At 38.1% G+C, this 15,295-nt stretch overlaps 1 protein-coding gene across 2 annotated transcripts in view; it reads left to right on the top strand.

Annotated features, from left to right (window-relative positions):
* Window positions 1-2,224: 2,224 nt before the first annotated feature.
* The window catches only part of lrrc1 (leucine rich repeat containing 1), a 45,241-nt gene continuing 32,170 nt past the window's right edge, over window positions 2,225-15,295 (top strand). For both annotated transcript variants that reach the window (XM_065249318.2, XM_065249325.2), the window contains exon 1: window positions 2,225-2,758. In XM_065249318.2, coding sequence (XP_065105390.1) covers window positions 2,600-2,758 — 159 coding nt within the window. In that variant the 5' untranslated portion in view covers window positions 2,225-2,599. The remainder of the gene's footprint in view (window positions 2,759-15,295) is intronic.

The following is a 15,295-nucleotide window of genomic DNA, read 5'->3' as shown; positions in this document are numbered from 1 at the left end:
TTGTTATAAAATACTATTGTTGCCATGGAGACGCAACAGAAAAAACTTAAGGGTTTTTCTGCAACACCCTTAATTTTAAGTGAAACATAAGGGAGAACTTAATGGAAAATTACAATTAAGGTGCTTTATGCAACCGGGCCCTGAGCTTGTAATGGCCTGAGCCCGGAGCACTTCCTGACGCTTTAGGCACGAACCTAGAACAATCCCCTCCTGTTCTGGTTAGTGACCAGTCAACTGTGCGGTGAAGGGATGCTGAAACCATAGATATGTATAAAGGCTAGATGGCTCAAGGCGGAGTCAGCTGTGTCGTCACTTGGCGGCCATCTTAGGTCAGTGCTGCCATAGTGCTGCTCCCTGCTGCTGTGGACGGAAGGTGAGTGACATACGCCAACTAAAATGCTCGTAACTTGCTGAATTCTTGACGGATTTACAAACGGTTTGGTTTTTTACAAACGTTATTAACGTGGCTATAATTCTGGATGCTTTAACATGTTTCATGAATTTTTTATTTATTTTTAGTATACGTATTCAGTGTCATAGGTACATCTTTGACGTTTATAACAAACCAATCCGTTTGAAAATCGGTAAAAAATTAAGCAAGTTATGGTCATTTAAAAGTACCTGCATCATTAAAACTCAATGCTACGAGTGAGCGAGCGCCCTGTCCTAAGATGGCCGCCAAAATGCGGACGTTCCACTCAATTGGCCATCAGCGCGGACGAGCCATCTAGCCTTTATATACATATCTATGGCTGAAACTATCGAGGAATGAAGGTGAGTTCTTCTTCTTCTTTATTGTTGGTTTGGCAAACCAGCTTTTTGGTACATTTCCGCCACCTACTGGGATGGAGTGTGAATACCTAGGATAGCTGAGAATGAATCAGAGCATATAACTGTATCCTTAATATTAGAGTCTTCCACCCATATAATTGCTATGAATATTGCCATGAGTTCTGTTGTAAATACTGATATGTTGAAGGTGAGTTGATTTTCAGTTGGACACTTGATTGCTGACTGTTGACAGCTGGTCGTAGTAATGAGGTGATTAGGTTGATTATTTGAACGTGTTCATCCCGAACTTTGTTAATAAAACATAATTTATAGAAATAGTCATCTACACATAATATTTGACTGTTTACAATACCTTTTTTGCTTTATCTGTTTCTTTTAGTATGTCAACAGATAGTTTGAAAAAAGTTTTGGTTGTTTAATTTTTTGATTAGCAGAACTTGTGAAAAGTTGGATTAAGTTTTGAGGAATTTATTGTATTTGGTATGTCCCAGACTTGCTTCAACAACATATGCACTAGAGATGACTAAACTTAATCCATGTTTTATGACCCATCATTTTTTAATAATTATTTTTATTGGATTTTCACTCTAATACAAAGAGAACAAGACATCTCACAAAAGAAGCGAGCCACAAAACAAACACTTAGCTTAGATTATTAAATAAAACATCACTTTCCCATATATAACAGATTAGGAAACACACACACACCACACAAAGTTCTTGTTTTAGAAGTTCAAATGTCCATCCATATTTATTTTTCAAACTCTTTTAATTAAACAGAAAATACAGGAAATATGTACAAAAAATAAATAAAAACAATTCAGGACTTCTTGAGGCATCATCGGTGTGTAATGTAACCTCTCTTGGCACTAAACACATCTTGAGCAGAATGAAGTAAAAAGACTAATTTCTTTAAAATTAGAAATTAGGATTTAATTTTATTTAGGTTTAAGAGATTCTGCAGTTTCTTGCTATTGCTCAAGTGGAAGGGGAGTTTACCCTAAAAACTTAAAACATCAGTTTACATGTTTATACAGTTCTTATTATTTACACATTTTCTTGAAGTATTCTATTAAAAAGACAGAAACAATTACATAAGATCACTATAACATTGCAGCATTGCAAAAACAACAAATCTCTTCATTTACATTATAACGATTCGTGTATACGTTATTTACAGTCATGAAATTAATTTATTTTTACGTCTACATGAAAAAAAAAATGTCTGGTGATTTTAAGTGTGCTGTCAAATTTTGAATCCATCTGTAGTCAGACAGACAGATATTGTAGATAGGTTTGGTTAAATATAATAAACTTGTTGAATGTCACAAAAAGGAAAAGCAAGGTGTGTGTTTGGGGAAGTGCGTGTTATTGTTTACGCGCTGGGAAGGAGGGGCGACCGAAAAGGGGCGGGCCGTTGGGAATCGTGACGTCAAAATGGAATGAGGGAGTGAATGTTCCGGGTCAGAAACTGGACTAAGAGGAAATAAACTCCGGGATAAGAGAAAACACGAAATAAACAAACGCAAACAGACATGTAAACGCTAACGAGATAAAGAGACTGGACATTTCTTAACCATCCAATAAAGATGTGGCAAGAAATGTGAAAACAAGGAAAAGAAAATTCCCAGGATCAAAGCGCGACGTTTTTATTCCATGTTTCTGCTCGCGACACGTCTGCGTTTGAAATTGATAAATTGTATCCGGCGCTTCAGTTGTCGCCACAACCAGTTTCCCACGCGTGTTTGTTCTCGCTTGGATTGCCGTGGTAACTTTTCCAGCAGCAGGGATTTAACATCGTCCCGTGATGTTTCACTGTATCCCCCTGTGGCGGTGCAACCGTCACGTTGAGTCGGTCGATAAGCGGCACTGCTCACTGCTCTACGTACCGGAAGAGATCTATCGTTACAGAGCGAGTCTGGAGGAGCTGTTGCTGGACGCTAACCAACTCCGGGATCTGCCCAAGGTAAAAGTATACCAGCGCGCAATGGGACCATTGTTGCTATTACAGGCTCTTTACAAAGGGATGAATGAGACGCATTCATGGACCGCATTTCAAAAGCTAGTGAGCTCCCTATAACCAAACAGCTTTTAGACATCATATGCATTTTCAGGGTCAGTTTGAGGTCTCTTGAGGTTTTGGTTGTCATGAGCATTTTCAGGGTCAGTTTGGGGTGTCGTGGACACTGGTGTTGTGAGAACTTTAAGTCTCAGTTGCAGTATTGGGTGTTGTTGGTACTTGCTTTCAGTGTCAGCATCAGTTTTGGGGTGTTGTTGGTACTTGCTTTCAGGGTCAGCTGCAGTTTTGGGGTGTTGTTGTTGGTACTTGCTTTCAGGGTCAGCTGCAGTTTTGGGTGTTGTGGGTACTTGCTTTCATGGTCAGCTGCAGTTTTGGGGTGTTGTAGGTACTTGCTTTCAGGGTCAGCTGCAGTTTTGGTGTATTGTTGGTACTTGCTTTCAGGGTCAGCTGCAGTTTTGGGTGTTGTTGCTTTCAGGGTCAGCTGCAGTTTTGGAGTGTTGTAGGTACTTACTTTCAGGGTCAGCTGCAGTTTGGGGTGTTGTGGGTTATTACTTTCAGTGTCAGCTGCAGTTTGGGGTGTTGTTGCTTTCAGGGTCAGCTGCAGTTTTGGGGTATTGTAGGTACTTGCTTTTAGTGTCAGCTGCAGTTTTGGGGTATTGTAGGTACTTGCTTTCAGGGTCAGCTGCAGTTTTGGTGTATTGTTGGTACTTGCTTTCAGGGTCAGCTGCAGTTTTGGGTGTTGTTGCTTTCAGGGTCAGCTGCAGTTTTGGAGTGTTGTAGGTACTTGCTTTCAGGGTCAGCTGCAGTTTTGGGGTATTGTAGGTACTTGCTTTCAGTGTCAGCTGCAGTTTTGGGGTATTGTAGGTACTTGCTTTTAGTGTCAGCTGCAGTTTTGGGTGTTGTGGGTACTTGCTTTCAGTGTCAGCTGCAGTTTTGGGTGTTGTGGGTACTTGCTTTCAGTGTCAGCCGTATGTTTTTGGTAGAGGTCGACCAATATGTTTTTTTTCTCTGGCCGATTCCGATATTTTGAAGTCAGGGCAACCGATGGCCGATATATGATGCTGATTTTCTTTGCCGATATGTTTGCCTGATTTTCAAAATGTCCTGATCATTGGCAGATATTTTGAATGTGAAAATGTCACAATTTAAGCCAAAGTATTAAAAAAAAATGACTTTCTGACTATAGCAAACGCAGTGCCGAGGAACTTGTATGTAATCGGAGGACAAATGGCTCCTTAGTTTCAAAATGGTTTGGGTATAATGTGATCACGTTGAAAATAAAGGCATAGCATTAGAAGCTCATTTGAAACATTGCAGCGGATCATTTAAGAAAATGACAGCTCCGAAGAGACGCCGCTTAAGTTTGAGGTAGTGCTGACAAGTATAAAGAAAGATGATGATCATCATCACCGTATCTGTAATCACTGAATGTTTTTCCAAATCTAAGCCCATCTTATGCTGAATTTTAGACTGCAACACGATAAAACCAATGGATAAAACGGGCACCTTCAGAATGGGTAAAAGACGCACCGGCCAAGGCAGGTCTAACTCACTGTGTGCCTTCTAATAATGACTAGAACAATTAATATATATTTTTTATTTTTAAAAATACAAATGTCAACTTCTGTTAAGGGCAACATGGACGATGCAATGCTCTGCTGATGCGAACCGCTAAAACGCTGTTGTCTCTTCTAGAAAGAATGCAGCAAAGATATTTAATGTATAAGTTTCATTCATTTATGAAGAGGTCGGTGTGTTTTAGTTCACAATTCAATGCAAGCAGTTTTGGGGTGTTGTGGGTACTGGCTTTCAGTGTCAGCTGCAGTTTTGGGTGTTGTGGGTACTTTAGGTGTCAATATTTCAAATATGAATATCTAGCCTGTCACTGTCCTCTTTCTCCCTCTATCTCCCTCTATAAGCCCTTTTCACACAGAAATTCCGTAAAATACACGGGATATGCATCCTGGATTGTTCCGGAATAGTTAGATTTTTTTTCATTCACACTGCCAAGTTTACCCGGCATGTGACGGTCCCGGAAAGACACGTGACCTGTTGAAAGTCCCGCCCTCTCTTCTACGCAGCGTCTGAAGTTTGCATATTATATATTATTTCTCTCTCCAGAAACAACTCGCGTGCATTTTTGTTTATGATAAGACTATGAAGGAGCGCGTGAATGCACAGTTCTATGCTGGTGAATGATCTCAGCTTCAGAGTGGATATTTGACGAGCTCCCTGATTTCTGCTTTGATACAGTTTTCAGACATTTCTCATCGTGATTGTTTATATGCATTTAAAACCCGCATTATAAGGAGCTGAACGATATATCTTGTTGGGATGACGTGCGGGTAATTTCGTTAATTATAGCTCAAATGAGCACGTGACGCGGTATTCTTTTATGCTGCTGAATGATCTCCGTTTCAACGCAGTAAGTAATAAGCTAACTTACCTGATATCTGCTTCAGTCCAGTTTGCTGACATTTCTCGTAGTGAATGTTGTAAATCCCTCATTTTAAAGAGTTGAACCAACTTCATGTTGCCATGACACGCGCGTCCTCACTACGTCATTCTTTATGCGTCTCGTATATAATTTCCTGATAACTGCTTCAATCTAGTTTGCAACATTTCTCGTGGTGAATGTTTATATGCATGTTATCTCCCGTTGTAAGGAGCTGAACCATAACTTCTGTTGTGATGATGACGCGCGCGTCCTCACTTCGACACGCCCATTACGGCATTCTTGCGGCTTCTTGTTCACACAGAGGGTTACCCGCGTATCTTACTAGGTCCTCTTTCCGGCAACGATCCCAGAAGATTAACGGAATGAGTTTTTGTTCACACAGACGCTTGTCTGGCAATTTTACGGGTATTTTCTGGGACCAGAGGTCTGTGTGAATGGGGTTTATCTCTACCTCTCACTCTAACTTTCTCTTTCCCTGTGTGTGTGTGTGTGTGTGTGTGTGTGCATGCGGAGCTCAGTCTAAAATGTGTATTATATTAACTTTTTTGCAAACAAACACATGTAAACACTATGGTAATTTATCGCCTCTAAAAAAACTACAGATGTCATGTTCACCAATCGCTCGATAAGTTGATATAGTCATTATCGCGACAGGCCTAGTGTCAGCTTCAGTTTTGGGGTGTTGTGCTTACTTTCTTTCAGTGTCAGCTCAGCTGCAGTTGGGGGTGTTGTAGGGCTGTCAAAATTGCTCAAAAATGAAGTTCAAATATTCCCTCTAAAAAAACACGAATATTCGAACATCTGGTTGGGCATTTATAAATGCAAAGTGACATAACTACTTGCATAGGTAGTCTATTTAAGTTTAAACATATTTGACAAAGTATTACCTACACAAGTAGATCAAGAGACATCAAAGGGATATGGTACCTCGGTTACATTGCTTGACAGAACTCCCTGAAGCCTGCCCCATCCACGACACTGATCGGTCTCATTTCCTTACAAATGAACAAAATTTATTTCTCCGTTATGGACTCTTGTCGTGTTGCAGACAAAGAGCTTGTGCCGGCCGGGTCAAGACGTGAACAAGACTCACTCCCCAAAATGTGACGATTGGCACAGAGATAACCATAGCAACGTTCTGCCGTCAGATATCAATCACAGCTTTGACCAAAATAATTTAACCGTAGCATTATGTTTTGCAATAAACCTCCATCTTGGCGTTGTGTATTTTACGCTTTTGTGAGGCTGCTTCACAGCGTGCTGTCTTGCAGTGTTGCCAGGTCCTTGTCTTTTTTGTACTTGCATACCGTTTTGGTGCTTAACTGTTTATTGCCTTTGGCTTATGAAGTGATCAAGTTTTTGGTGTTATTAAAGTATGAATGTGAACGGTCCCAATATTTTGATGTTTTGAGGTAAAGCATTTTTTATTTTGGTTTATTAGTGGATTTTTCTTGTTTGCACTTTTTAAGTGCAAGATCTGGCAACACTGGGCAGCAAACGCTCGTGCCTCTGTCATTTTCTGCACATCACAGATTTTTTTTCCCTTTCTTCGAATTAATTTTTTTCAGAAGAAAACCTGTCATGTCCATGATGCAGGTTTAAACACTTTATTAACTATAGTTGTCTGGTTCAGTTATGTCATTTACACACTATGCAGAGTTTCTGTAAATGCAGTTAATTTGGTAGTAGATTAAATAAATTAGATCCCGTAAATTACTGAACTAAAACAAATAAATAAATAAAAAAAGATTAAGCATTAAAAGGTTAAAAGGACAGTGCGACTCCTGTGACCTGTCCCTAAACCAGGCGCACTAGCGCGCCGCCCACTCACAAAGCAGACTACCACGCCTCTACTGCCGCGGACGTTTTTCCCACATTTTTTTAATTTGAATATTAATTTTCACCTTTTGAATTTTTTTTACTATTTAAATATATATTAGTATTTAGAATATTCGTTGACAGCCCTAGGGTGTTGTGGGTTTTGATTTCACCCTCTTTCACCCTCGTTTTGATTTTTTTCTTGTAATTAAATCATTTAGTTTTGTTAGAGAGAGCAAATATCAACAACTGAATGTTGAGTTAAACAGCTGTTGCACTCGTATTGCACGTGGATTCATAAGTGATTTAACACATCGTACGCAAGCGCTGCATTTAAACAATTGCCTCTAATTCAAAAGTGAAAGTAAAATGCGCACGCCTGCATGCGCATTTATAAGCCCCTACCCACGCGACGATACCGGTATCACCGGGTTTGTCACATGCTGATTAACAGGTGGAAAAATTCTGTCACTGCAACAATCCTAGTTGTGGGTACTTACTTTCAGTGTTGCTGCAGTTTGGGGTTTTTCAGTGTAAGTAATGGATTTGGGGGTCATGGGTGCAGAAAGTTTGCACAAAGCTGTCCCTACCACAGAAGGAGAGACCCAGGCGTGCTTTTTTGCGTGATTTTATTCCATTAGATGTTTCAGTTTTAAGGTGTCCTATCAATTAGTATAGCTTTGTTGCTATACTGCCCCATAAAATGCATTGCAAATATTACAAGTGTCTGTTGCAATGTTTTCATATTAACCCAAGGCATACAGTTTTACCGTGTATTCAGTCACAGGCGCACTCTTCGTTAACGACGCTGATGATCTTTGCGATCGTCTCAGGCCTCGGGACATCCTACTAGGTTCAATTAGGTTTAAAATTAGACCGTTGTAATGTTAACAATAATGATTTAAAGTTTTAGTGTCAGTTAAACTAAACCATGTAGGTTTTGATAACTTTGTCAGGAGGTTAGCAAAGAGCAAAAGTTTGCTGGTGGTTATCCTCATGCTGCTAAAGCAATACATCTTGAACACAGCGGTGATCGACTGACCACAATAACTGTGTGCAGTGATGCTTTAGGGAATTATATTTGAAATCTTCCAGATGACCGATAGACCGTAAGATGTCGTGTTCAGCACAACAACATTGCAACCTTCAAGTTTTGCTTTCTTACACCTTCTTGAGCTTTTTGTTTGAGTTTCCATAAAGAGATAATCTGATTCATCTGAATTCCAGGGTATTTCCTTTGAGTCTTTGTAAACAGAGTCTTTGAAAACAGGCTGTAAACTGGAATAAAAAACAAATTGTGATGTGGACATGATAAATGGTCTTTTAGACAAGTAGCCAAACAGCCACAAGTCAGGGGAGAGAACAAACTCTGTAACATTTTCCTTTGCATATCAAAGTAATATTCTTATATCTTTAACCAGAATGCCTCAAGTTGTTGTAGACCACCTGTTTAAGTCTTTTTATGAGTTAGCTTATCAAAGCTTTTGTCTACTTATAGAATTATTTGTCTTCATTGTTTTTGTATAGATCATAATGGAACTAAAGTTAAAGCTGTGTTTTATTACGGACGTGCATTTACATGAAATGGCAGAACATTGGACAAGTATGACTTTCCCTTTAAAGGCTGAGCTAAAAGCATCCTGGTTAACCAACGATGAAGATGTCTATTGAAAACAAACACTAGGTTTCATGTCTGATCACGTCAGTTCTGGGCTTTTAGATGGATAAATTTATTTTATTTTTAAGGAGATTACTTGAAGTTTTAGTTGAAAACCAATAAACCAAGCCCATTTACAACAATAGCAGCCTTGGAGTTTAAATATTTTCCACTAATAATTACATTCAGAGCAAACATATACATTTGAACCATCTGATATACAGTAAATATCTAAAGTTTTTGCGAAGCATTTTATTATATATTTTTTTACTTACTGAAACCACTAATATGAGTTGACCAACATGGGTTTTCCATTAATTGATTCTAACATCTGCTTTCAACTCATGCGCAAGAAGGCCGATGGAATGCCAATATAAAGCCCATCCTGTACCAAATGAGAATTAGTCTGTATTTTATGATTTGCCCCCAAAAATAATTATTTTACTTTACCTACATTTACGCCCTGACCTGTACCCAGTGTTGGGAAAGTAAAATTTCTACATGAACTAGTTCAGTTCACAATTCACAAATTTTAAAATGAACTAGTTCTAGGGCTGTGTTGAAAAAATCGATTCACCGATTCTGAATCGATTTTCATGTTAATCTCTAAAGATCGATCCGTAACTCAAAGAATCGATTTAATAATTAATAACTTAAACTTGCCGCGTCATTGAATTTACGCATGCGCGCGAGGTGGAAGGACATTAAAAAAACGAACATAGCCGTCAGGAACGTTAAGCAAGCGGTTGTTTTGAAAACTCTAGAAACGCTCAAAGCTGCGATCTACATGTAAAATAATCCACTCATAACAAATGAACGAGTTATTTGTGTAATTTTTATAATAAGCGCCATGCAGTGAATCCACCGCGGGTCTCCAGTGAAACTCTCTCTCTCTCCCTCCCTCCCTCTGTGCTCATGCAGCCGGTCTCTGACGGGCAGAGGTTTCTTGAGGCGCGCGCAACGGGTCGCCAAATAAAGAGTTCTTCTTACACATAATAATGCTAATAGTTGTAAAGGTTTCTGAACTTTAAGCAAGCTAATTACAAAACTCGCGTTTATATCAGTGACACGTGCGCTGTAGTTTGACGCCTAATTTGCTTATAGTACAAACATCTTTGTTCAGAAAGACGAGAAAGAGACGAAAATGTTAACGTGTAATAGAAAGTAAAGAGCGTCAAAACAGACTTCATCACATCATAGCACCCGTCATAATATCTATAAAGAGGTCCGTCTCTCATATACAGGTATTTATCCTGTCTGTAGGTTTGTGCATAAATTTATACCTGTTCATTTTACATACTGCCTATTTTTAATGTAATGTATGCATAAATACAAAATACAATGCATACTATAGCTTCAATAGTCTTTAAAATTAATAACTCAATTAAAAACAAGATTCTGTCTATCAAGACTTAATCTGTTGTTATCATCTGGGCATTTTCACTTTAACATTATTAACTTTAAATTGTCCATATTTTAAAACTGTGGTGAGCAGTTAAAAGCTATAGTGAGTGGCAAATAACTGCACATTTTTATAATCCAAAAAACTGAAAAACATGTATACCATGAAATATACTGATAAAATGACTCATGGAATAGATTTTTGGTCATGCCATGCACCCCTATCTGGCACCATTTCGGGCTTTTTTCAAAAACACTTATCTAAATCTCGAAGATCGGATCAGATCGGATCGAATTGAATCGAATCGAACAATGATAATCGATCCAAGATCTTGAGAATCGGAATCGAATCGATTCTTGAAATTTGAATCGAAACCCAGCCCTAACTAGTTCAGTTCATAGTTCATATTTCAAAATTTGAACTAGTTCACAGTTCCAAAAATGAACTAATTTATAGTTCTTTTTTTCCCATATTATTTAAAAATTATTGCCATTATAGTCCATATAGAACTACAAACAGCAATTATTTGATCAGTTTTTAACACTGAAGCTAAATGCCTCAGATTTCATCTTCATATCCAACTCTAAATCCTTATCCAACCAGGGTTTAGATTAGCATTGACTTGACTTTTAATTTTTGTATTTGCTTGCACATATCTTGAAAGGCTAGCCAGGTGCTTCAAGGGGGCCGCACATCGGGCGAGAAGCGCTGCGAGGCGTCGCGTGTAGTACAACTGGCAGGTATTGCACACCGCACGTGCACGTTAAATAGCGTGAGCTTAGTCAGAGTCTATTTCAAGATCCAGAATATGCGTTAGCAGGATATGTTAATCGTTAACGATTTAGGACAAATATAATGTTATTTAATGTTAAACTATGTAAGTGGTGCGGCAGGGATTTCAACTTTTCGTTCAATTAACTCGTTCAGGCACAACACTGCCTGTAACAATAAAAGTACCTCCTTACCAATTTGCTATTCTAGTCACTTTGCTTGTGCTATTTTCAACCATATACCAATATTAATCAGACAGGCTGGATTATTGGCAAATTGTTGCTTTTTGGTCGTTATTGGCATGAGCTGGGTGAACTCGTTGGTGTTAAGTGAATAAATACGATTTTATAAAACTTTATAAATAAATGTAGATAATGGAAAACAGTAACCATTAATAGTGCCACTGTCACCTTTTTTTTAAATGGTTTAGACTTAACTACGTTTAAGGATGTGGGTGTAAAAAAAGAAAGAAAAAACTGTCTTGTTGCGTGTCAGTTTGTATGTGTGATGTCTTATCATAGCATTTTCCTTGTTTGGATGAAAATGTGTGGAATGCTATGAGTCAGTTCATCGTGTTGAAGGATATGTATGAGGTGAACCAGTGCCTGCTGGTCAAACATTACATATGTTTTCATTCTCCAATATCTAATGTTACCTTGTGTATATCTTTCCGCAAGGTTTGCTCTTGTGTTCAAACCTTTGTTTATGTGTGAAACCACTTGACTTTGAATGTGCTGCTCTTAAAAACAGAACTCATGACAGACATCATTACTGTTACTTGTAGTTGGTGATTTTCAGTAGCACATTGTTCTTAGTTTTATCCTCAGATGTCAACCTCCACATCCTCTACCAGGCCCAGATTGGACATGGGGAGGACTGGGAGAATTCCCAGTGGGCCGGTCTGTCGTTTTTTGTCACGAGGGCTTGTGTTGGCATGCCATCGGGTTGAAGGTTGCTGTCCCTAGGCTGCCAGTACTTATTTAGCCCCATTTGCGTAATTTGCATGTGGAAGATGTCCCCGCCGCTTTATGTCCAAGTTGATTGTGTCCCGAGTCCCGACCACTTATTGAAAGAATTATTGCAATGGGTCCATTAACATCTAAAACACATAGAAAACGCAGGACACGCCGTCATAGATGCGACAATGAATGGTCTATGAATAGTCATTATTCTTCGCCTGTTGCAAGACAAAGTAACAAAAACAATTTAGTGCATAACTTAGTTTCATATGAATATGATGTTTTCTCAAGTAAAACAGAATGTTAAAAGGCCATTCTATATTTGTTTTTTATTGACACAAGGTAGGCCTACCTTATGTAATTTGGCAAAAAAAAAGGATTTTTATTGCATACTTGATAAATGTTGCTTTTACAATGTATATCAGGGGTTTCCAAACGTTTGCAACCCAACAGGTAATCTAAATAATAGAAATATAGGGGAAAAGACAAACACATTTGTTCCCTTTTCCTGAATACATTTAATTTAATAATATTAAAATACTTTATGGTTGGGCTGCATGATTATGGCAAAAAAAACCCATAATTGTTTAGTCTACTGTATTTGCATTGAACTGGATATTATATTTATTTATTTATTATTTTAACTCATTCCTTGCCAGCCTTTCACAAAAGTTTCACAAAATACCTTCCAGGAATGTTTTTTTCTTTTAATATATAAACATACAAATATAGCAAACGAAAGAACAAACCCTGCTTTAAACAAACAAACAAACAAAACTGGAAAAAAATTTCATCCTATCTTCATTTGTTCTTTTTTAAATATGGTTAGGTTTCTTCAAAAATACCAAATTTTGAGCAAAAAGCTGAAATGATTGCATTTTTTGTAAAGGAATTTTGATAGAGATTAGATTCAGAACGATTATCAAATCAAACACAAAGTTTTAACTGTTGTAAAATTTGTTTTTGTTGCAGTTTTTAAAAAAATGTAGTGGATAATAGCGGAATTACAGGAAAAAACTTGCAGGAAAGTGTCATCGACAGGGAAATGTTTTCTCTTAATTGACGAGATAACTCATCTATGGCGGGGAAAGAGTTGGTCAGTCATGAACTAAAGTGGGCCGGTCTAAGGCAACTCTGGGGCTCAAAATGAGTCCCACTCGTGTCTTGTCGTCTCAATACATTTTGTTTTCGTTTGCTCATGAAAGTGTAAGAGGGTTGCCAAATTAGCAGTGCCTAAGTTTACTTTGTTCAAACCCAATCAGGCTTTGAATATTGACAGAGAGGTTTAAAAGGTTAGTGTATACTAGTATTTGTGAGCCAAACGTTGGAGGAGGGGTGATGCATTAGCAATACATGGCACACAGCTTCATTAACCAGAAGAACAGGTTTGTCACTACAACTACCCTGATGGTTTAGTCCTCTCTTATAATTTTAGTTTCTTTCTCTCTTGGTTTGTAAATAAAACCATTCATCCTATTCTTGGAGGTGCTACACAGCAAAATCAGGTCTGGTGGTACTCCTAGAAACCCCAGCAATGTGCATTTAACACTGATGATTTTGCGGTTGATGGTAAAGGGCCCATTATACTTGCGAGTAGGACCTACTCCGAAGGCTTCACGTCAGGTTTTCATTTATACTTATGCAATTACACTTGCAGACTGCTTGTAGGCATCTTTGTTTTTACCTTTACAAGCGGAAATGTTTAGGAGTTAGTGTGGCACAGGCTGCTTGATAATAATCATGATTATTAAACATGATTACTCAGTGACTTTGAAAACATTTTTAAGTGTTACAATAGGCTAAATGTGTCAAAGCAGTGGTGTCTTCAAAGTGCCTTACAAACACATCGGTCCAGCAGCACGCAATTTCTATTTTAATTGCACAATAATTGTTCTACCTGGATTATCTTGTTTTTGTAATTGTTTGAATCAATACATTTAAATTAGTTATGCACTACAGACACTTTTTGACTGGTTAGTACTGTATACTTACAGGGTTTATTTTGGCTACTTATTTATACAAATTTGTCAGATTTGTTCAGTTAAATCTCATTGCAGGCTTGTGTCAGACTCTAAGCTGTCCCACCTCGGGTTCGACTGACACTATGCTAGACCGGATTTTCTCACTTTTCTGGGTAACAGCTGTGCTAGTAAGGCATATGAAAAGACTTTCATATTTTTACACTATTTAGTTAATATTTTTTTCTATTTTTAGTAGTTTCCTTTAAATCTGGATTGAGGTCTGAAGGTGCTTTGCGAGTATGTGTTTGAAATGCTCACCATTAGAGGCAATGCATTATTCATGTTGTGGAACTTTAAAGCAACACTAAAGAACTCTGGCTCTTTGCTCCCCCTACAGGTTAGAAGCGTAATTGTTCATTACCCACTGTCATAAATACTGAGGCATAGCTGGCTCTGATTGGATTGTAGGTCTGCCGTAAAGCAAGTTTTTGTAGTATTCACTCGGACTACAGGACCACTACCCGACGTTTGGAAACTTCTTTAGTGCGGTTTTGGCCGATAGAGGGCTGCAAAGCGAATGTGAAAGTGCTGTTCACCCTGTTTAGAGTGGATGAACGACTGAAACTGTTTTGGAAGCGTTATTTTAAGGTAAAAAAAACTCTTTGGTGTTGCTTTAAGAGCAGTCTCACTTTTTTTTTTAAATCAGCTTTCAAACGTATGACATACCTGAAGAGGTTAAACTCTGATTCAAATGATTCAAATGCATATTTTTCCTGTCACTGTAATGGCTCTATATAGAGTTGTGAGTTCCTCATCGTACTTTTGTTATGCAGCTCATTTGGCATTGAGCGTTTATGGGAGCATACACACAGTAGGTAAATGAAAATGCATACCTTTTTAAAATAGGGTTGTCCCACACCGATTGCAAAGATTTCAGTATCTAGGCGGATCATGCTTTTTCCACACCGATCTAAATCTGCTTTGTTGATTCTTAATTAAAGGTCACATATTTTTAGGCTTTCTAGAGTTTTATTTTAGGTTATGACGTCCTTAAGAATATATATTTGCTGTTTAAGTACCAAAAACAATCTCTATATATTTTTTACAGCTCCTCTTTCAGGAGCTCTGCTAAAAACAGGTCGTTTTGGCATGTAATAGTAATATTCATGAGCTTCTCTTCTGATAGGCCTGTTATTTTATGAGTGAAATACGCAGTTGAAATAAAGTTACCCATGGAATTACACTAAGTGTTAGTTTCTGGACACTAAATGTTAGGTTAGTAAACCAATAGACACAGAGACTAAGATATTTTAACCTTACCATGTTTAACTCAATAAACAAACAGACACCAAAAGGGCTTGTGTCTGTAACTTAAGAATACAAACAACGTCTGATTTCCAACAGATATTCTATCAAAACCGGTGGCTACCAAAGACTTTAACGTTACAAAACAACAC

Source organism: Paramisgurnus dabryanus, chromosome 20 (genome assembly GCF_030506205.2).
Source record: "Paramisgurnus dabryanus chromosome 20, PD_genome_1.1, whole genome shotgun sequence".
NCBI lineage: Eukaryota > Metazoa > Chordata > Actinopteri > Cypriniformes > Cobitidae > Paramisgurnus > Paramisgurnus dabryanus.
The sequence above is the reverse complement of the archived record's forward strand: the minus strand, read 5'-3'. Positions and strand labels throughout refer to the sequence as shown.